Source organism: Hyla sarda, chromosome 10 (assembly GCF_029499605.1).
Source record: "Hyla sarda isolate aHylSar1 chromosome 10, aHylSar1.hap1, whole genome shotgun sequence".
In the NCBI taxonomy this organism is placed as follows: Eukaryota; Metazoa; Chordata; class Amphibia; order Anura; family Hylidae; genus Hyla; species Hyla sarda.
The window spans coordinates 99336132-99360905 of NC_079198.1; the positions used below are offsets into that span (position 1 = coordinate 99336132).

The 24774-nt window shown below is 43.7% G+C and overlaps 1 protein-coding gene across 4 annotated transcripts in view; it reads right to left on the reverse strand.

Moving 5' to 3' along the window:
* Positions 1-24774, reverse strand: part of PLCH2 (phospholipase C eta 2) — a 768337-nt gene that overhangs the window by 154407 nt on the left and 589156 nt on the right. For all 4 annotated transcript variants that reach the window (XM_056543367.1, XM_056543369.1, XM_056543368.1 and 1 more), the window contains one exon: positions 12053-12223. In XM_056543367.1, the coding sequence (XP_056399342.1) occupies positions 12053-12223 (171 nt within the window). The remainder of the gene's footprint in view (positions 1-12052; positions 12224-24774) is intronic.

The window sequence follows — 24774 nt, forward strand, 5'->3', positions numbered from 1 at the left end:
CAAGTAAAACAACAATGTTATTTAAGATATATCATTTATTTACTTGGCAAATGCCAAGAAGCTAAAAAAATAAAAAAAAAGATAAATAAATTAAAGAATTATGAAAGTTTATTCCAGTAACAACAAAACAGTTCTGGACTTCATTGAGGTTCTAGTTATCAGACAACCACCGATAACGCTTTTGTCTTACTGACCGCTTTAGCTGAAAACTACACTTCGCTTACATTTATTATTATTATGAAACCCATCACAAGTTGGCTGCATGTTTTATCTCTATGTAAAACTTTATCATTAATTTTGACAATCATAAATATCCCAAAGCAAGATAAGCCTGTGCCATTATATTACTTCTGGAGGAAAAAAAGAGAGTTTGTAAATTCCCTTCCCCAATATCATTACCCTCGGATTGACATGCTTCAACTGATTTGATTAAAAGAACACTCCCTGTAGCGATCTCCCAAATCTCCAACCCAATCATCTGCAGTGTAATCTTTCTTGATTCCTTTCCTCGTGTTCCCCAATGATGGATGGTTGTCAACTTTCCAGCTGATTTCAGCAAATTATTGGCTTTGTAACAAAGAGTGCTTGTTCTACAATGGCAAATGTCAGCCTATTTCTCTATAGCTTTCCATAGAAAAGCTCTTCTTTCTACAAAAGCGCATTATCCTAAGAATGATGTCCAACAATACAGTTTGTTTTGCATTTTTTGCATTTTTTAATTACTTAGCAATATAATTATTTAAAGGAATGGCTCACAAAGGCAATCTCTGGCTGTATGCCCCATTAGGACATATAATTGACAAAGCAGAGAGCTTCTAACATAGAAGCTGCTCTTAACTTGGAAAGCTTGAGCAGTCTGTGTATTATTCAGTAGGCAACCACATAATACTACTACATTTCCCTTGTAGTGTCCACTGCAGGGAAATGCTTAGTGGATGAAGACTGCCAATTGCCAGGGGTGTAAGAAACTGGGGTGTGCAGAAATGTTTTATCAGACATCCTCATTAAGCAACCTAAAGAAGTGGTCCTACATATATGGTGCAGCATATGCTATTACTATAAAATAACAGAGGCTCTTGCGTTCACGTATACCTAGTTCGGTTAATGTGGTTTGTATGGGTTGTCTCCCCCCCCCCTTGATTTCCCCTCTGATATGTTTTTTTAACGCAGCCTAAAGTTCCCATGATGCTTAAGGCTTTGGAGAGGGGGGGGGGGGGGGGGGGTGGTCTCTTCACCGCACCTCCTCTGATTCGTATCTAAGTGCAGAATGTGACAGATCAGTGACAAAGATGTTCTTTCCCTTAGAGGGGTATTCCAGGCAAAAACATTTTATCCCCTATCCAAAGGATAGGGGATAAGATGTCTGATCACGGGGGGCCCGCTGCTGAGACTCCCCGCGATCTCCCCGTGATCTTCTATGCGGGTGCTGAATCTCCAGTTTTGGAAAACCTCTGGGTTTCTGGGACTGGGGACGTGACATCAAGCCACGCCCCCCCATTCATGTCTATGGGAGGGGGCGTGATGGCTGTCACGCCCCCTCCTATAGACATGAATGGAGGGGGCGTGGCGTGAGGTCATGTCCCCAGTCCCGGAAACCCAGGGTTTTCTGAAACTGGAGATTCAGCACCCACATAGAATGCAGGTGCTGCAGGGAGATCGCGGGGGGTCTCCGCAGCGGGCCCCCCATGATCAGACATCTTATTCCCTATCCTTTGGATAGGGGATAAAATGTTTTTGCCCAGAATACCCCTTTAACTGTTACAGGGGCGGACACAGACAACAGAGGGCCCCTGTGCAAAGAATGTGCCTGGGCCCCCCCCCCAAAAAAAAGTAATATGCCATAAAATTGCACTGCAACTCACATTAATCTGCATTAGGTAGGCAGCAGTTCCCCCACATTAGGTAGCATAGTTACCTCACATTATGTAGCATATATTCCCCACATTAGGTAGCATTGCATAATTTCCCCACATTAGGTAGCGTAGCATATATTCCCCACATTAGGTAGCATAGCATATATTCCCCACATTAGGTAGCATAGATTCCCCAACTAAGGTAGTGTAGGATAACCCCAACAAACAAACACACACACACTCTCACTCACCCACACACTCTTACCTTGCCTGCACTACTTACATCTGCCTGAGAGGACTTCCTGGCAGAGGTGCGCGCTATAAGTGACGTTATCGAACGCTCTGCGCTGGACGTCAGCGTCCAGGTGCTTGCGATGACGTCACTCACCGCACACACCTCAGCCACGAAGTCCCCATGGGCAGATGTAAGTAGCAGTTTAGTGACTGGGCAAGACTGGTTTCCCTGTCATATGTGCACTGGCAGGGCTGCCATCAGAAATTTCGGGGCCCCTTACACAACTCAAGGCCTGAGACCCCCACCGATCACCTTGGTTGAAGTGGTTCTCCAGCTGTTGGAAAGCTAAAACTCCCATCATGTCTGAAGAGCCTCTGGCAATGGGAGTTGTAGTTTTGTAACAGCTGAAGAGACACAGATTGGACACAGTTTTACCCATCATCACTGCAGAACTTACAAGTGACTACAGCTCTGATGGGACAGTCATAAGAACACACAATGATGTCAGTGACCTGAGTGACGTCTTCTGACTTAAGTGATATCTTCTCTGTAATCTTTTCTTCTTCATCTCGTCCAGAGACCAGGTCTTCCTCCAGCTCCATCTTCTCTGCAGAGTCTGACATCCGGACATCATTGGCTCCTCACTTTGTCAGCAGATCCTCATCCTCTGCATGAAGACAATAATCATTATAACCTTGCCAGAAAGTGTAACCTAAATAAATACTGCCCCACACTGTACCCTGAATATAATCCTGCCACACACTGTACCCTGAATATAATCCTGCCACACACTGTACCCTGAATATAATACTGCCACACACTGTACCCTGAATATAATACTGCCACACACTGTACCATGAATAGAATACTGCCATACACTGTACCCACTAAATATAATACTGCTATTCACTGTACCTACTAAATATAATACTGCCCCACACTGTACCCTAAATATAATACTGCCAGACACTGTAACCTGAATATAATACTGCTGTACACTGTACCCACTAAATATAATACTGCTATACACTGTATCCACTAAATATAATCCTGCCACACACTGTAACCTGAATATAATACTGCCACACACTGTACCCTGAATATAATACTGCTATATACTGTACCCTGAATATAATAATGCTATACACTGTACCCTGAATATAATACTGCTATACACTGTGCCCACTAAATATAATCCTGCCACACACCGTACCCTGAATATAATACTGCTATACACTGTACCCTGAATATAATACTGCTATACACTGTACCCTGAAAATAATACTGCTATACACTGTACTCACTAAATATAATCCTGCCACACACTGTACCCTGAATATAATACTGCTGTACACTGTACCCACTAAATATAATCCTGCCACACACTATACCCACTAAATATAATACCTCTTATCCTCTGTGTCCTCATCATTCCTCATCACCCCCATAATCCCTGCCAAACCTCTCCTCAACACTACTATAACCACCCCCGCACCTCTCCTCATCGCTACTATAACCCCCTGCACCTCTCCTCATCACTACTATAATCCCCCCGCACCTCTCCTCATCACTACTATAACCCCCCCAGGCACCTCTCATCACTACTATAACCCCCCCACACCTCTCATCACTACTATAACCCCCCCACACCTCTCCTCTTCACTATTATAACCCCCCGCACCTCTCCTTATCACTACTATAACCCCCCCACACCTCTCCTCATCACTACTATAACCCCCGCACCTCTCCTCATCACTACTATAACCCCCCGCACCTCTCCTCATCACTACTATAACCCCCCACACCTCTCCTCATCACTACTATAATCCCCCTGCACCTCTCCTCATCACTACTATAACCCCCCCTGCATCTCTCACCACCCCCATAACACCCCCCTGCACCTCTCTTCACCCCCATAACACCCTCCTGCACCTCTTATCACCCCCATAACCCCCCCTGCACCTCATCACCCCATAACACCCCCCCTCTCATCACCCCCATAACACCCCCTGCACCTCTCATCACCCCCATAACACCCCCTGCACCTCTCATCACCCCCATAACACCCCCTGCACCTCTCATCACTCCCATAACCCCCCTGCATCTCTCATCACCCCCATAACCCCCTGCATCTCTCATCACCCCCATAACCCCCCTGCATCTCTCATCACCCCCATAACCCCCCTGCATCTCTCATCACCCCCATAACCCCCTGAACCTCTCATCACCCCCATAACCTCCCCCTGCACCTCTCATCACCCCCATAATCTCCCCCTGTATCTCTCATCACCCCCATAACCCCCCCTCTCATCACCCCCATAACCCCCTGAACCTCTCATCACCACCATAACCTCCCCATGCACCTCATCACCCCATAACCTCCCCCTGCACCTCTCATCACCCCCATAACACCCCCCTGCACCTCTCATCACCCCCATAACACCCCCTGCACCTCTCATCACCCCCATAACCCCCTGCACCTCTCATCACCCCCATAACCCCCCTGCACCTCTCATCACCCCCATAACCTCCCCATGCACCTCTCATCACCCCCATAACACCCCCCTGCACCTCTCATTACCCCCCATAACCCCCCTCTCATCACCCCTATAACACCCCAAGCACCTGTTCCCCTGCACCTCTCATCACCATTGTAGTCTGCAAACAACATAGCCCCCATCCAACCCCCCCCCCCCCCGTTCACTTACCCTGCCGGGGTTCGGTGCAGCTGCTGCTCCTGTCACAGTGTTCCACTGCACGGGGAGGATTCGTCGGGAGGCTGCTGGACTGGAGATCGCGCCGGGACAGGTCAGGTGACTGGAGTAGACGTGCGTGCCTGCGCGGGGCACGTCGACTCCCATCAGCCCCTGGCCTGTCCGGCCCTGCCGTACTTCTTAAGGGGCCTGCGCCCTAGAAAGAGCGGGCCTCATAGTCCTGCGGGCCCCCCAGACTATGAGGCCCGGTCATAGTTCTGACAGGTTCCCAGCAAGGAGTCAGTGAGTGACAGTCGCAGTCACTCACTGACTAGCCGGAAAAAAAAAGTACAGGGACGTCCGGGCCTCCCTGGAGCTCCGGGCCCCATACAAGTGTATGGGTTTACCCCCTGATGGTGGCCCTGTGCACTGGGTCCGATGGTAGGACCGGCCCAGCGTGTGAGGGCGGGCCCCCTCACACGCTGGGCCCCTGTGCAGCTGAACCTGCTGCACAACGATATGTCCGCCCCTGGTAGGACCGGCCCAGCGTGTGAGGGCGGGCCCCCTCACACGCTGGGCCCCTGTGCAGCTGAACCTGCTGCACAGGCGATATGTCCGCCCCTGAACTGTTAGCTATTACACACAGGAGAGCAAATGTCATGCTGCATCTCTTAGGACACAATAGACAATCTGCCCACAGAAGAGACAGTCAGTCAATGAGAGTCAGGGGTATAGATCTACTGCTAATCAGTGTATGGACTTGACTGCCATATGACTACTCTTCTGGTCTCCTAGAGAGGGTACAAATTACATTTCCAGCAGCACTCTGTGCATAGGGGTCATACAAATAAATAAGAAAGGTTGGACAGACGAGAAGAGGATTGATCTGGGTGCTGCTAGGAGGGATCTGATTGGTGATGTAATCGGTGAACTAACATCACATCTAGACATCAGATCATGTCATTTTTTGGGTGTCAGACATGACCAGGCTGCAATAATAAAACATATGAAGCAGCTGAGCTGGGACTAAACAAATTACACTGCAGTATATTGGGCAAATGCATTAAATGGGCAAAAAAAAAAAAAAGCCAGAGTGGTTCTTTAATCAGCTATTTTAATTGAAGTGGAAATGATAATACCCCGCATTGCTAAGGATGATAAAACACTCATTTTTGTCATCCCTTCGACTAAATCACTTTTTTCTTGTATGAAAAAATTAAAAACGTTAGATTACCATTTTAATTATGTTCGTTAATTTGAAATAAATCAGATTTGAGAATAAAGATAAGACATAAATAATGACACTCACTTATGAGGAGTCAGGTTTACTTGATACTTTGACGTTTTAACTACCATCACAAAAAATAAACTGAGCCGAGATGAAATTTAACGTTCGAGTAATAACTTTACAAAGGCTGCGTCCCTACAGAGATATTTCAATCAAGTCATCTGAAAAGCTTTTTGTACCACAGCTGTGATTAAAAAGAGGCATTTGCCAACTATAGCAGACACGAGTGTAATGTTAAGTGTTGCTGAAGTCAGGTTAACTATCCGACAAGTATTTTCTCTACAGTAATCACTTTTGCAGAGGTAATTGGATTTCCATGTAGTCTTCCTCACAGGATGACAGACACTGGACTGGACTCATAGCAGGGACAGCGAATGTAACCTATGAACTCCAACCCCTTGTTACATGTTATCCTTATTGAATGACATAGATACTAAAACCTCTGACAACACTCATATATATCACCACACTAAGAGGGGGTGTTCACTTAGGATTTTTACCCTTATAGCAAATACATACCGTATTTTTCGCCCTATAGGACGCACCGGCGTATAAGACGCACCCAATTTACAGGTGCAAAATCAAAATAAATAAAGATTTTGAACCCAATAGTGGTCTTCAACCTGCGGACCTCCAGATGTTGCAAAACTACAACTCCCAGCATGCCCGGACAGCCGTTGGCTGTCCGGGCATGCTGGGAGTTGTAGTTTTGCAACATCTGGAGGTCCGCAGATTGAAGACCACTGCATAGGAGGTGATACTCACGTGTCCCCGCCGCTCCGGACCCGTCACCGCTGCCCTGGATATTGCTTCATCGCTGTCGCCGTGTCCCCATCGCTCTGGAACGTCTCTGCTGCCGGCCGGGTATCCTCGCTCTCCGTCGCCGCCATCACGTCATTACGCACGCCGACGCACGTACGCGACGACGTGATGACGAGGAAGGAGAGCGCTGGCCATATAGGGGATCCCTGAACGGAGAAGACACCGAGGAGGCAGGTAAGGTCCCACCCGGTGTCCTGTAAGCACTAACCCGGCTATTCAGTCGGGCTGTTCGGGACCGCCGCGATTTCACCGCGGCGGTCCCGAACAGCCGACTGAACAGCCGGGTTAGTGTCACTTTCCCTTCAGACGCGGCGGTCAGCTTTGATCGCCGCGTCTGAAGGGTTAATACAGGGCATCACCGCGATCGGTGATGTCCTGTATTAGCCGCGGGTCCCGGCCGTTGATGGCCGCAGGGACCGCCGCGATAGTGGTGTATTCGCCGTATAAGACGCACCGACTTTTCCCCCCCACAGTTTTGGGGAAGAAAAAGTGCATCTTATACGGCGAAAAATACGGTATATCACAGATTTGAGACAAAACAATGTTGGTTCAGTAGCTAAAAAAAATTCTGGCTTCATGAAATATACCTTATGTACAGTATGTAAAAGGAAATAGAATTTATTTAATAGCATACATAGGTTTTTCTACATGAAGCAAAAATATGGAATCACTCAATATTGAGAAACCACTTATGGACCCACCTTTCAGTTTCCATTTCTAAACTAAATGTGAAGTAGTCTAAAGTTAAAAGGGGAAATTGCTTCTACGAAGCTGGAAGACTTGACTAATTGAAAGAGGACATGGCAACAACACGAGAGTTTTAATTTGAAACAATGGAGAGGATTGTAGAAGATGTTGGTTGTTCCTTGTCAGTTATGTGAGAATTTTTGTGCAAGTAGAAACAAGTAGAATTTTTGTGCATGTGGGAGGATTAGAAAAAGAAAAAAAAACGAGGTAGACCAGGGAAGACACCAAAAAAGGGAGATCCCCTCAATGACACGTCAACAAACAATCCAGATCTCAATCAGATGGAAAATTCTCGGCTGAAAGAAAAAAAAGGTTTGCGATGATCCTAAATATGGGAAGGGTGCAGGCAATTCTCACATACCACTTCCGCTTTTGGGGCTGGTCCCTGACCAATGGCTTATGGGCCGCATGTATGTGGATGCCCATCTGTTGATCTGCAGACACTTATTGACTGGGGGGCACCAGTCAAGTCATATCATGAAGAGAAGCTATTAGCAGGGTAAAAACATTATCACTAGGAATTGAAACTATGGGAGGAAACACAGTCAGTCGGTCACATGCTTAACAGACTTTATAGATTTATTGTGGCTTTCTGTCCAGAGCAGGAGAGGCTTGCTATGGAGATTTGCTCTTGCTCATGAACAGAGAGCACTGTGGTCAGACTGGAAAGAACTACACAACTTCCTCTAGATCATACAGCAGCTGATAAGTACTGGAAGGCTTAAGATATTTAAATAGAAGTAATTTACAAATCTGTATATATCTCTGGTTCCAGTTGATGAAGAGGTCCATTCTACAGTTTTAATCCCTCTTGATTGTATTTATCTATAAGGAGATTGAGGTGCATAAAACATTTGCTTTGCCCAGCACAGAAATGAAAAACTCATCAGGCCTAGAGAAAATATCTAGAGAAATAAGTTTCTATGATGAAGTGAAAACAGTTGTTGGGGGACCCCTGACCCCTCTTCCCTTCACTGAAATATGTGTACATTGTCATCTACAGTGACACAAAAGTTTTATTTCCTTTTTTTTTTGTCATTCTTCAAAACTTAAAAAAGTTCCTTCACTTCAATTCCTACAGTGAAACGCCAACTTCAATCAGATGAAACTCTGGAAAGTGTTGGCTGGAGCGCTGTACACTGTGAAAGGAAAAATGCAATTACAGTTCTCCACAAAAATGTAACAGTCTCGATGATGGAAGACACATTACTTGGCCATGTTATAGATTTCATTTTTTATGTATTTATCAGAAATGTTCTTTGCTTGCGGAAGAAAATGGATATGTGGCCGCCTTAGTTTGGTGACTTATTCAGGGTATTACAGTGATTACCTTGTGAAATGCTGAGGTGCGATTGAAGAAAACCCAAGCATTTATATTTAAATAACTTAATGGGTATAACATCTGATCATATGAGGCTATCCATTAAAATACAAACCAAGATGGCAGGGGCTGATTAGTCGAATTGACAAGACACCAACATTGCTCCATGGAGCTCACTTGACTTTTAATGGGGAACATTGGGTTCCATAGTGATGTCCATTGTTTTGACAAGAACAACAGTGCTATTCTTTCCTTCAGATATACAGCTGGGTTCACACATTGGGAGGAATTAATCATTGGTTTTACCCTGTTTTTGTGGTGTTGATTTGTTGCACGATTTGTCACAGTTGATGTTAAAGGGGTTCTCCACCATAAGGTGATTTTAGTACGTACCTGGCAGGCAGTAATGGACATGCTTAGGAAGGATCTGCACTTGTCTTGGGGCTAAATGGCTATGTTGTGAGATTACCATAACACTGTGGCTAGCTTTTTGTGAACTGGTATTTCCTGTTTCAGTTTTCTTTATTTGACTATAAATCCCATAATTCCATTTTCCTCCCTCTCACACATCAGCCACCCCACCCATTGAAACATAAATGAGCTGCATCCATTCAAAAGACCTGTGGTTTTCAATCAGGGTGCCTACAGCTGTTGCATTAGTTGCAGATTGATCCCTCGCCCACCAAGCGATCCCTCCACCCATTGAAGCAGACAGGCTCCCTGTCATCAGCTGACTAGTGAGTCAGGTCTTGGCTGCATTGCAACCTGGGAAAATCTGAGACAGACATTTTGTATGCGGTTAAAATTAACATTAGGGGGAAAATAACAGAAGAATTGTGAGGAAACAGTCACACACAGGTACAGACACTATATTGTGAACTACACTAACTTTTCAGACCCTGTAGCAGAGTCAAATAAAAAAAAATCCTGGAATACCCCTTTAAAGTTACGCCACTGCATTGCAAGTCTATTCCCTTGGATTAGCTATCAAGAAGAAAATTTTAACCCCTGTTTCCAACAACAGTCATAGACTATAAGAAGAGTTGAAAAAGTGGAACCCCCAAACTCTGATTTGATATGAACTTCTGGAATATCGAATCCTGGAAAAACTGAAATACCCCTTTAAGAGACTTTTCAGTGCGACTTGTGCTTTAGAAGTTTTTTTCTAAAAATGTGTAGCTACGCCAAAGCACAAAGTCACTTCCACTCCAGGTTTTGGCTAACAATACTAATCACAATACTGTGTGTGAACATAGCCTAACAGAACTACCAACAGATGCTCTGAATATAAAATATATTGCCTACAGCACTGTACCCAAACTTTTGACTTTCCAGCTGTTGCAGAACTGAAACATGATGGGAAATGTTGTTGTGCAACCGCTAAAGAAAAGTAAACTCTTCAATTCATTATATTGGGTAGTTACTTCTGTGAGGTTCCCCTGAAGGTTACAGTTGACCACTGGAGGTTTTAAGCAGTGGGACAATTCCTTTTAATTCAATTCATTTTAATGTTGAGCGACCCTTCATCTCCACTAACAGTTGATAGGTATCTGGTACTGCTAAGTGTGGGATAGGACTAATAGGACCTTGATGAGACAAGGAGTTTTCCTTCTACGTCAATGCATCTTACTAAATAAAAAAAATGAATAACTAAATAAATGTCTCCAACCCGTGCAGTATATTCATGCAGTCACACATTCTTCTCACTAACCTACTGAATTGGTATTAGAAAAAATCAGAAGTCATACAGAATGGAGCATGACTGCAGGATCAGACTACACAGGGGTTGTTTGTAGTCTGTAACCATGACGACACAGGCCAGGACAGGAAGCTTAGACACAAAAACTATTGGCCAAAATGTTATTGATTTACAGCAGTTTTCCAGGATTCTTTTTTCTTCAGCCTTTGAGTCCATGATATTGTCATACTGTGTAATCTGCTTCTATTACCTCTGAACATGGCTTTGTCACATGGTCTCCAGGGGCGTGGCTATGCCACAGTGGATGGGTGGACAGCAGGATGGAAGGGACATACTGAAGTAATGCTTTCCACTTGCCCACCTACCGCAGCATAACTATACCCCCTGGAGACCATGTGACTTATGACATACTGGCCCTGATTTACTAAGAGTGTTGTGTAGGTTTCTTTGTGGATTTTAATTCCCTACTATTTATTTTCCACGGTATTTACTAAGGTTTCCCTACATTTTCCACTTTCCTTACACTTTGCTTGTTTTACACCTGCTCTGATCTGTCTGGTTTTCTTCAGCTCAAATCCACAACATTTTCTGTGGAAACCTTAGTAACTATGTTGGTTTTTTGTGAAAATGTCGGGAACACGCCCATTTTCAGAGATCACTCCCCCTTTTCGGGTTTTCTTAGCAGAATGGAGAGTTAGTCGGGGGTCTTTCAATTCTGGCGCAAATTCAGGTGCAAAATCTGATGCAGACAGAATTTCTGGTGCAATAAGACAGAATCTGGCGCACAGCCCGACAAAACATGTCGGGTTTGCAATAGTAAATGAGGGCCATTGTCTTTGGCGCATGGCATGCTGTTACAGTTCAGAGACAACTATAACAAAAAAATACTTGCACTACAGCACTTCCGGGTGTAGGTCCCATGCATAAAACAGGACAAAGCAATGCACAGAGGTTAATAGAAGCATATCACACAGTATTATAACTTGGCATCATGGGCTCAAATGCTGAGGAAAAAGTATACTGCCATACACATTTAAAGGCGTATTCCGGCTTTATACATCTTATCCCCAAATCCAAAGAATAGGGGATAAAATGAATGATCACAGGGATCCTGCCGCTAAGGACCCCATTATCTCAGTGCAGTACCCCCCCCCCCCCGAGATTGCGGGGTCCCCAGCAATCATACATCTTATCTCCTATGCTTTGGATAGGGGATAAGATGTATAAAGCCGGAAAACCCCTTTAATACCACACATACAAGATTGATAGAGCAGAAATCGAGAAAAAGTTAAATGTAATTTACATGAACGTATTGAAGCCCTGTCAAACTGGTGAATTCTGTACACCCTGGGTAATTCAGGTGGTCTGGAAAAAGACATATCTGAAGTACTTACCTTCTGTTCAACTTCAAGGAATCTTTTTAGGTCATCGGAGTCTAGGTGGTCTTTGTGATTGCTGTATGTGAGCATCAGTAAGTAGAGATCCCTTCTTGTCGACATCATCTTGTAGAACGCACAGAACTCATCAAAGCCAAGAGTCCCCTGGTTATCATCAGTATCGGCTTCCTAGGAAAAGCAAGAGAGGGACAGATGGTAAACTGGCCAGAAGAGAGACAAAGGCCAAATGGGGGACAAAATGAGACAAGATCTGTAATATACAAGACTGGCTTACTTTTCTGTATAATAACAATTCAACTTCAGGACCAGACATTTTTTGTTTTATATAATTGGCTGGGAGTGTTAGCCTCCATAATCCAAAAATAGATACTTATCTACAATAAAACAGACAGACAACCACTGTCTGTTTTAAAGGGTCACACAATTTAATAACTTTAATAAATAATTAACCTAAACCTTTATAATAAATAATTCATAAAAACATAAATTGGAAAACCTGTCCTTCCAGCAAAGCTGGATGACACCCCTCTAATAAAAAAGGCTCCCAACATAACATAAGGGAGGGCGGGCGGGGGATCCTCTTCGGACTCGCCCCGTGCCGACTGTGCTCCTAGGCCCCAGCTGCAGGACTATATATACTGGAATTCTTTCACCACTGGAAGAGTGAACAATCACAGAATCTTCCTAATCCGCCGGCTTACCCACATGACCTAGCAACAGGTAAAACCATCCTACCAGGGCCAGCAGAAATGCATGGGAACTAAGTTCCTGCAATTTTCCCACAGCTGGAACACCGTTCCCATTAGCAGGAATCCTGCAGGACCAGCCATTGAGTGGAAATCTTGGGTTCTTTAGTTCCCACACTTTTTTTTTTTTTTACGAGGACTTGACCCCTGTAGCCTACCCTTTTCAACCTATGAAAAAGAAAGGGGGGGGGGAGGGGGAAGACTGAGGATCGTACCACATATAACCTATCTAACATGGACCCCATATTTTGGGATAGGGAGGCACTTCCCATGTGGCCCTATTCTGAGACCCTGGGCCCTTGGCATACCCGCTTCAAATTCAACAGAATGTTGCTACATACGACAAACAAGATAATAGGTAACTGGCACTCATATTAGGAGGCAGATGGGCCGCAGTCCATCGTTTTAAGCATAGACTGTAGCATGCATATGGCAATTCAAAGACTATAATTCTTAAATACTCCTTTCTTGTCTGCCAACATATGTTCCAGCATTAGAGAAGACTAAATGTTATACGTTGTTTTCTGGCCTTTTCATTTTCAACACTAGTTTGGCAGACCACCACAAGAATATGAAGCTGCACTTTGAAAACCATTCTAATAATAATGGCTGGGAGAACATGCTAGCTGCCAGGTTTTCAGACGTGTGCCAATTCGTGAACGTCTGAGCCAAATTAACCAATGAAGAGCAAGCGGCTATAGGAAATTAAAGCATGTTGGCAGGAGCTGTGCCCGGGCTCAGTATTGACGTCCTGGACAATACATATCGATGAATAGGTGTTTACTATATTTGGATGCATCTCACTTCTAGACTAACATACATGGTTTTTCGTGAAATGAGGCTTGGAAACATATTATGGACTGGGGAACTGTGAAGAAGAGCCAAAATGTAGCTGGAAAAAAAAGAGACCTTTTTTTTCTTTATAAAAAAATAAAATAAAAAAATCAACATATTTTTTAATGATATGTTCAAAATGGCCTATGTGCAATGTGTACTTGTCTTTTAGGCACCTTCCTGTGGTAGCTGAACTTTTACTATTGTTTGTATCAGTGTTTACCAACCAGGGTGCCTTTAGCTGTTGCAAAACAACAACTCCCAGCATGCCAAGACAGCCGAAGGCTGTCCGGGCATGCTTGGAGTTGTAGTTTTACAACAGGTGTAGGAGGCACCTTGGTTGGAAAACATAGCCCATAACTTTCCCCTGGCAATGGGTGCCTGGAGCACATGCATGGCCATCCCTTTCACAGCCAACGGTTTTTTGGGCGTTGGGCATGCTGGGAGTTATAGCTTTGCAGCATCTGAAGGGCCACAATTTGCTCAACGGAAAAAGCCATCTCTGCAGTAGCGCATTAACACTGTAATGCCATAAAGTAGATACTCTGCATTTATAAAGTTAAAACATCCCAATCAAGCGTTTTGCTACAGAATTCAGTGCTGGGACTCTTAGGATTGGCGGGGACTTATAAGTCAGAATCCCCCAAACATATATAAATGCCATATCCTGTTAACAGGGATCTCTGGGCAAAACTTGATGACCTACCCTGAGATAGGTCATCAATTTCAGATTGGTTGGGGTCCACCCTCCCCCGGCACCCCCCCCCCCCCACTGATCATCTGTTTGAAATTGATGATCTATCTCAAAGGAGAACGGTCACTCGCTCACCAACACTAAACCCGATACACCGAGCTGGATTTGAATATTCATGGGTGCTAGCCACGTGAGCAAAAGAGCTAATGTGACCATTGCCCATGAATATGCAAATCCAGCTGGCGGGCCCGCCTCCACCGCTGGAAGAAGCCAAACTTCAGAGGGACTGGGCACCAGCATGCAGGTAGGAATATCTGTCAGAAAGCCTACATCAGTCTTCTGTTCAACCACATTACAACCCAGTGTATCAGGTTTATTGTGGGTGAACGGGTGACCGTTTTCCTTTGAGGTCATGAAAAACAGCTGATCAGTGGGGATGTCGGGTGTTGGACCCCAACCAATGTGAAATTAATGGCCTATTTTGAGGTCATGGTAGATTGGTTGGGGTCTAACACCCGACAACCCCACTGATCAGCTGTTTGTCAAGACCTCAAATTAGGTCATCAATTTCAGATTGGTTGGGATCCCACTCCCTTGACCAGCTGCTTGCCAGAGCTGTGGTACCTGCATCCGGTGATTCGAAGCAGGAAGCAGACAGCTCCGTACAGTGCGTAGTGGCCATTCCGTGTTACTGCAGCTCCGCACTCATATACTTTAATGGGAGCTGAGCTGCAGTAATGCAGAATGGCCACTACACAATGTATGGTGCTGTCTGCATCATCCTTTGTTTCACTGAAGACGACCTGAAATTGATGACCTATACTTAACAAATGTTGCTCGGAAAACTAGTTTAAGAAATAATCTTAGTAGAACCAATAGATCCTTTTAGCACTTTGTCGGCTTCACATATAAACCTACTGTGAGTGAGATTAGCATGTTCATACATATTCAACACCGTAGACCCTGCCACATAGTGTTCATATACCACCCATGGTGATATCGCATATCACTATGCTCCCTCTCTTATTAAATCTGAGACAGTGTTGGGCAAAATTGAATATGTGTCTATTAATGATTCTGTAGCCCAGTCTGGATCACGTATTTTCATGACAAACCTTCACATCATAAACAATTTCTGTATCTAATGCCGGAACACATGCTGGTTGACTATAGAGGGAGCAGGAAACCTCACTGGTATTGGGAATAATTTTTTTGCTTGAATACATGAAATGTTCATCATGTGAATACTTTGTTTAATGGAATCATACTGTAAAACTGTATTAAGATGTAATGAAGCGCCTGCTTGCAGGCATGTATTATACATGAAGCATCCTACGTGTGCCGCAATGTAGGAAAGGTTTTAGCAAATTGCACTTGTATGGTTTTCCAACAATAGCTACATAATTTAATATAGGATATGAACCAGAGTTATGAACCTGTAAGGGAAATAATCTTCATAAAGCAACGTATTTACTATGTTAACTCCATTGGTAGTCATGTAGAAAAAGGAGTGCAAATAAAAGTAAATCTGCAAATTGAGCCGATATTGGTGCGTGCTGCTGTGCGGAGGCTCCTTTGCTGACATGGCAGAATCCTTATGTGACATGAACATGAACAGTATGGAGTTCAGGAGCTGCTGGCCGTCAGTAACGGTTCAGTTATGAAGAGCTAATGGGGTGTTTCTGGCAGAGAATTCCTCCTGAGATCTGACTTCTGGCTCTAAGGCCGGGTTCACACTGCAGAATCTCCAGGCAGCATTTCTGACGGAGATCGAGCCAGCAGCACTAGGACCGCATGGACTGCATTGCCTTCCCCATAGATGGCAATGCATTTCTGAGCAGATCTTTCAAAAGATCCACCCAGAAATGCATCTTGCCGTCTATGGGGGCAGCAATGCAGTCAGCTCGGTCCTAGCACCGCCGTGGGTTCTCCTGTGGAAATTCTGCCTCGAGAAATTCTGCAGTGTTAACCCGGCCTAAGAGCTTCACTGAATAAATATGGCAGAGTGCATCAGTTGTGAAGAATCACCAATGTTAGTTAAGAAATACAACAGGGGCAACAGGTTTCCAGAGGACTACTCCTTTCTTTGTCAGGTCAAATTATTGGTCGAATAGGACCTGAAAACACATTGTCCCTGTTTTATTTCCTAATAAACATCTGTGCTTCTTCACAACTGGTGCACCCCCTGCCATTATTTTTTTTGCGTTGAAGCACTTAGAGCCGTAAGTTGGATCTCAGGGGAGTTTCCCTGGCAGGAATACCCCATCAGCCCTTATACTTCATATCCTAGAAATAAGATCCCCACCAATCACACATTGATAGCATGTCCTAAAAATAACCTATTGAATCTAAACTCCTAGAAAATCCCTTTCATGTGGTGTGCCCAAAGTTATTGCGACATGGTAAGAGCCACCATCTCTTCTAGACTACTCCTTTTTTGTAACATTGGTAGCAAACTGTTCACCGCTAAGATTATGGTTCAATTCAGACTTTGTAAAAAAAATAAATAGAAAATCAGTCTCAAAATTGCAAAGTTAAAATTGGAGCCCAAAGGGATGAGAAGTATGCGAGAAATTGTATTTGGATCAATAGGCAGCTGGAGCTAAAAGAAAAATAAACTGTGCTAAAAGTATGAACTAGACTTTCGGTTTATCCGGTGATTCCTTCAGGAGAACTTTAAAGCACAGGTCATACCATACGTTTTCATGCACTTTTTTTTATTAATTTTCCTCAGCCAGTAGTGCAGAGAGATCCAAACATTGAAAGGGCAATGGATAATCTATGGAAATGTTTTATATACAATTTAAGGTTTGCTAAGTGTTTTCCAACCAGGGTGCCTTCAGCTGTTGCAAAACTACAAATCTTAGCATGCCTGGACAGCCAAAGGCTGTTTGGGCATGTTAGGGGTTGCAGTTTTTCACAAAAGCTGGAGGCACCGAGATTGGGGCGCACTGTGTTAGACCATAATTCTAACAAAACGAAGAATAAAAGCAGTTTTTTTTTGGAACTTCTCTTCAATCCTTAAAGGGGTACTCTGCTGGAAAACATTTTTTCTTTAAATCAACTGGTGCAAGAAAGTGAAACTGATTTGTAAATTACTTCTATTTAAAAATCTTAATCCTTCCAGTACTTATCAGCTGCTATATGCTCCACAGGAAGTTCTTTTCTTTTTGATTTCCCTTTCAGTCTGACCACAGTGCTCTCTGCTGACACCTCTGTCCATGTCAGGAACTGTCCAGAGCAGGAGAGGTTTGCTATGGGGATTTCCTCCTGCTCTGGACAGTACCTACAAGGATAGAGGTGTCAGCAGAGAGCACTGTGGTCAGACATAAAAGAAATTCAAAAAGAAAAGAACTTCATCTGTAGTATACAGCAGCTGATAAGTACTGGAAGGATTAACATTTTTTAAATAGAAGTAATTTACAAATCTGTGCACAGCAGAGAAAATGCAACTCCACATCTATACGCAAAAAAAGATGCGACTCAATACAACTATAGTCAAGGGGCCATTTAGCAAAGTAGTTCCGGGAATATCTGGCAGGACAACCTATTCATAGGAAAGATGAGTGGGAGTGGGACAGGGCCAGGGGTGGAGTGGAAGGGGTTACATGCATGCGCTCCAGGTGCTTATTGCCAGGGGAAAAGGTTAGGGCAGTGTTTTCCAACCAACTAGTGTGCCTCAAGCTGTTACAAAACTACAACTCCCAGCATGCCTCAGCTTTTATCTCTGATGATAACTGGGGGTCCTGGTAGATACTCCTGAACGATAACTCCCTCCCTGTTTGTGTAAAGGGGAGATTTATCAATCAAAGATGATGGGGCAGGCATATGCAGCCGGGTACTTGTGCTTCAGGCAGCATGAAAGTGATGACAGGTTCTCTTTAAAGGTGTACTATGGAGCAAAAAAAATATATTTTCAAATGAACTGGTGTCAGAAAGTTAAACAGATTTTTAAATCACTTCTATGAAAAAATCTTAATCCTTCCATTACTTATCAGCTGCTGTATGCTCCAGAGGAAGTTGTATAGTTATTTTCTGTCTGACCACAGTGCTCTCTGCCGACACCTCTGTCCGTGTCAGGAACAGTCCACAGCAGGAGAGGTTTGCTATGGGGATCAGTTTCTACTCTGGACAGTTCCTGAAACAGACAGAGGTGTCAGCAGAGAGCACTGTGGTCTGATTGGAAAGAACTACACAACTTCCTCTGGAGCATGCCGCAGCTATAAGTACTGGAAGGATTAAGATTTTTAAATAGAAGTCATTTACAAATCTGTATAACTTTCTGTCACCAGTTGATTTCAACGCATTTTTTTCCTGCAGAGTACCACTTTAAGCATGTGTGTTTGTATGTTCCCCAGCTGCAAACAAAATTATGTAGAAATCCACAGTGCAGAAATTAATCATAAAAACAGAAAGCCCCCCCTAAAGAGCACTATTTAGAGATTGCTTAGAAGCGCCTTGTTTCCTATTTTGATATACTAATTGTTTGCAACCAGCTAAAGCCCCGGGTTTCTAATTCGAGACGCAGCAGGAGCACCGACCCCTTTTACCCCTTGGGAGGAAATGTCTTTAGGAAATGCCATAAGCATTTTTCCTATCACTATCTGTCAGCATCAGAGTGACTGGAAAGGGATTGACAAGAGACCCAGCAGAACAAAGAATTGGGGAAATGGAAAATATTTTGTCATATTATTACCTTCAGGGACAATCTCTGGGTTAGTTTTTTCTTTTGCAGTTGTCTGAGGGGACCAGTTTCTTCGGAACATAATAAAAAATATAAAAACGGCACAAAACTTCTACAGCAGAGCTCAGGGTGTTAAAGGGATATTCCAGGATTTTTTTTATTTGACTATGCTACAGGGGCTGTAAAGTTAGTGTAGTTCATAATATAGTGGCTGTACCTGTGTGTGACGGTTTTCTCACAATTCTTCTATGGTTTTCCCCCAATTATTTATTTTTACCAGCATAAAAAATGACTGTTGTCTCAGATTTTTCCCAGGTTGCAATGCGGCCGAGACCTGACATCACTAGTCAGCTGATGACAGGGAGCCTGTCTGCTTCAATGGGTGGAGGGATCGCTTGGTGGGAGTGAGACCAATCTGCAACTAATGCAACAGCTGGAGGCACCCTGATTGAAAACCATAGGTCTTTTGAATGGATGCAGCTCATTTATGTTTCAATGGGTGGGGTGGCTGATGTGTGGGAGGGAGGAAAATGGAATTATGGGATTTGTAGTCAAAAAAAGAGTCAAACAGGAAATACCAGTTCACAAAAAGCTAGCCAGTGTGTTATGGTAATCTCACAACATAGCCATTTAGCCCCAAGACAAGAGCAGATCCTTTCTCAGCATGTCCATTACTGTCTGCCAGGTACATACTAAAATCACCTTATGGTGGACAACCCCTTTAAGCGCAGCAGAGCCAAAGAATAGTAGTAGTCTTATACTGCAGGCAAGTCTCTTACATGATGAGGAGCGTGTTATGTAAACTGCAAAACTCCAAATGGTCAGCACTGTTGACCGGGGTCCTGGGTTCAAATCCCACCATGGGCAACATCTACATAGGAGTTTGCATGTTCTCCCTGTGTTTGTATGGGCTTCCTCCCACACTCCAAAACATACTGAATTTAGATTGCGAGTAGGGACAGGGTCCAGTTTGAGTGTACAGTGCTGCAGAATCTGTGTGCGCTATATAAATAAAAAATTATTATTATTATAAATTCAGCTTTGCCCCATCTATGCATTTCATAAAAGTCGCTGTATTCTATTACTGATCAAGCTTGGGTTTTCAGCACCATGGACAGAGACTGCACAATAAGATTACAAGAAAAAAAAAACGTCTTCCTCAGTGCGGGCTGTGCTAGTGCTGTGTGCTTTACCAGCTTTTCCCAACTAGGGTGCCTCCAGCTGTTGCAAAACTACAACTCCCAGCATGCCCGGACAGCCTTTGGCTGTCCGGGCATGCTAGGAGTTGTAGTTTTGCAACAGCGGAAGGAAAACAGGTTGGGGAGCACTGTGTTAGACCATAACCATAACTTCAATTTTATTATTTTTATTTTATTTTTATTTATTTTATTTATTATTTTTTAATTCCTTTATTTTGTTTATTTTATTAATTCTTATTTTATTTATTTTATTTATTTATATTTAATAAATTTATTTAATTTTTTTCAAATGTATTTATTTATATCTATCTATCTATCTATCTGGACCTATATAAATATAATATATCTTTACTCTGAATTGATAGCACTTCTATCACATATGATGTGTCAAAGCTAAATGTGTCATGTTTAATAGAAGTGCCATCAGCATGTTGCTTGACTGAAGTCCTTGTGATCTGAGATTACTGTACTGCTGCTGCACTATGAGGCTATGTTTACACAAAAGAATTTCTGTACAGATTTCTGACATAATATTCCACATGGACATTCCGCTACAGCAGAGTCACATTGATTTCATTGGGATTCTGCTGTACTGTGCACATGGTGGAGTTTCTGCCACGGAAATCCCGATTCCGACATGTCTAGTCTATTCTTTCTGCGGATTTCGCTCAGAAATGCATTGCCGTCTATCAAATGGCGCATTTACGAGTTACACTAGCGCCCACCAGTTTGTGAAAATATGCCGAATGTTTGTCCCGTTTTCTGTGCGAGCATTCCGCATATTTTACGCCATGTGAACGTTGCCTTACAGTCTCATTTACTGGAAGAAGATACAGAATAGTTGCAGCTCAGTTGTGAGAGCAGAATGCGGCATAGACCCCTCCATTCTAGTCATCTTTAGGGGTCCCAGAAACTAATATTTTCTAATAATCTATGACTTGGTTACCCGTTGCCTGTGAGTCCCATGTGCAATAGGTTGCAGGATTGTAAGTCAAGCTAAATTATAAATTCTAACTAACACAAGCTAGAGGGCACTGCTGTGGAGAAAGACCAATTGTGTCAGCATGTACTGTGGAGGCTAGCGTTCTGTCACTGTAACAAAGCGGAGTCCTGATGCCTGTGGGTCCGGAGGTGCTGGGAACCAAGAAACCCGAAGTCACTCAATAGCATACATAAGAAGACAAAAAGGTACCCGCACTCACCGCAAGGAAACAGCAGACCAACTTCTATGGCATCTCAGACAGATCCGACATCAGGCTGACAGCAGGGCGCTCAGAGTGGAGACGACTGCCGGCAAAGTTTCGCGCGAAACTTTGCCGGCATTCGTCTCCACTCTGAGCGCCCTGCTGTCAGCCTGAAGTCGGATCTGTCTGAGATGCCATAGAAGTTGGTCTGCTGTTTCCTTGCGGTGAGTGCGGGTACCTTTTTGTCTTTTTATGTATGCTATTAAATGATAAATTCTGCTGTGTTACATCCGTTTTGCTACTTAAAGAAATCTAAGAATTTAGTAAGCAACTATACAGTTTTTCTAGCACACGAAAGTCAAAAATCTTTGTACTCGACTTATTTTGTATAAACTTTACAACTTTGCCCCTTTCATGCAGTTCATGCCACAAAAGTGGGCAGAGCTTCGCTGGATGGGTGTTTTGCCAGTAATCTACACTCTCTCTCATAGTGTGTGGATCATATGGACAGTGAACGATGCGCCAAACCTATTAAGAGTATTGTGTTAGTTCATAAACCAGGCACATTTTGTCCACTTTAGACTAGCGTAAGAAGCGTTAGTCATCATTAACTCGCCCCCAATGTGCCTATTCTAGGCTTATGCTAAGGCTACTTTCACACTGATGTTGTGATCCGGCGGTACAGAGGAGTATAGCAGGAGAAAAATGAGTGCATGCACAGTCTCTTCCTCCCGCTATACATGTGTAAAACAACAGACCCCCATTGTATTTAATAGGAACAGGCCGTGTCGTTGTGACCCATCCCCATGCCTGTCGTGACCCGTCCTGATAATGGTCTAAAAAAAAAAAGAGCCTAACAGACCCGTTGCATACGGGTCACAACGGCAGTGTGAAAGTAGCCTAAAATGTTACAAAAAAAAAAAAAGAACACTAGAAAAAAAAATAACTAAATTTTTTTTTTTTTTTTACATTTTTCAATGAGGAGCAATATAAATTCCACTACAAGAAGTTTACTTCTTTCCTCTAACTTTCAAGTGGATGAAAAAATATCTATTCTTTATCTAGATGCATAGAATATGTACAGTCTGTTGTTATACTTTGATGTTATATACCGATGGAATGCCTATGGGAAAGTATGTCCCAATGGAGCCAGAGCCAAAAAGAGAGTTCTTCAAAGTCGCCAGTAGCCCCTGGGCATTGGTGCCCCTGCCGTGTTAAAAAAAAAAAAACACACCAATATAGCAATGGTTAATTTTTTATAGTCTTGCTTGATAAAGCAACTTTCATGGCTAACGCAAATATCGGCACTTTGTGATTTTGTGAATATTTAAAATATAGCGCTATAGATTCGCAATGACGAATATTCTTTTTTTTTTTCACAGTACACATCACAACAATCATGTTATCTATGTAAAAAAAGAAGAAAAAAAAAGAAGGCTCCAATATTATTTACTGTGAGGAAGGCGAATATTTCGTACATGCAACTATGCAAATATTCGCGAATATTGGCACTTCCAGAGGACACTGATCCATCCCTTCTTTTAGCTTTAGATAGGGTAGATTAGTTTAGCAGATAGGTTCTAGTCTAGGGTATAGTGTTAGTTAGTTGAAAGATATAAAGTATTTTTCGTCATGTAAGACGCACCCAATTTTAAAGCATAAAAATCTAGAAAATAAAGATTCTGAACCAAATACAATGTAAAGTATAGGACAGTGATCTTCAACCTGCGGACCTCCAGATGTTGCAAAACTACAACTCCCAGCATGCTCGGACAGCCGATGGCTGTCCGGGCATGCTGGAAGTTGTAGTTTTGCAACATCTGGAGGTCCGCAGGTTGAAGACCACTGGTATAGGAGGTAATACTCACGTGTCCCCGCCGCTCTGGACCCGTCACCGCTCATCACCACAGCCCTGGATGTCGCCCTCCATCGCTGTCGCCGCGGCCCCAGGAACGACTCCGGAACTTCTCTGCTGCCCGGTATCCTCGCTCTCCGTCGCCGCCATCAAGTCGCTACGCACGCCGCTGCTATTGGATGACCGGACAGCGTGCGCGACGACGTGATGACGACGAAGGAGAGCGCCGGCCATGCAGGGGATCCCGGCACGGAGCAGACACCGAGGAGGCAGGTAAGGTCCCTCCCGGTGTCCTGTAAGCTGTTCAGGACGCCGCGATTTCCCCGCAGCGGTCCCGAACAGCCCGATTAAGCAGCCGGGTTAGTGTCACTTTCGCTTCAGACGCGGCGGTCAGCTTTGATTGCCGCGTCTGAAGGGTTAAAACAGGGCAGCAGCGCGATCGGTGATGTCCTGTATTAGCCGCGGGTCCCGGCCGTTGATGGCCGCAGGGACCGCCGGTTTTAATGTGTATGTGCCGCATAAGATGCACCAACTTTCCCCCCCCCCCCCCCCCCAGTTTTGGGGAAGAAAAAGGGAGTCTTATACGGCGAAAAATACGGTAATCGCGCATGTGCACTATACGAATTTCATTACGATTTTCGCATGGAAAAAAAGTGAACGAACATAGCGCATATGCGGATTTCGCGAACATAGGATGAATATTCGTCTATATATACGCGAAATTTCGCAAATTCGAATATGGCCCCCGCCGCTCATCACTAATTCTCAGATAGACACGGAAAGAGAACCTGTGCGCACATTATGACCTGGCAACTTTCTTAGCTGCCTGAAAACTACAAAGCCTTTCTACCCAGAGAACAGATCTCTTTTCTATATGTCTGCGATGCAGGTTCACATACAGTAAATTCCTCATTCTCATTATTTTTAACAAGGCAGAAGATGTCTTTTTTATTGAGATCTGCTCCTAAGCCACAGACTCCAGCAGAGCATCTCCGGATCCGCTTTATCTGCCAAGCAGCAAAGATCAGACAATAGCGAGTGTGTCAATCACACGCAAGTGAACGGCAGGGCAGCGTCTCCAACTTGTGCTCCAGGATTTCAGATCTGTTCTTACAGAACTTCAATATGAACAATAGATAAAAAATAAGCTATTGTGTTCAGCAGGGAAACAATCGGCCTTTGCCTTATAAACAGAAGAGATTTAGGAACAACGGACCCTTCAGGAAATGGGACCTGTATTCTTTACAAGCAATATCGAATCTGTTCAAAAAGTTTTTTTTATTCCAAGTCTCAAGATACGTGTTACTGTATATTTAAAAGTTTGAAAATTTGGACGAAATTTTCTTAAATGGGTACTCCCGTGGAAAACTTTTTTTTTAAATCAACTGGTGCCAGAAAGTTAAACAGATTTGTAAATTACTTCTATTAAAAATCTTAATCCTTCCAGTACTTATTAGCTGCTGAATACTACAGAGGAAATGGTTTTCTTTTTGGAACACAGAGCTCCCTGCTGACATCATGAC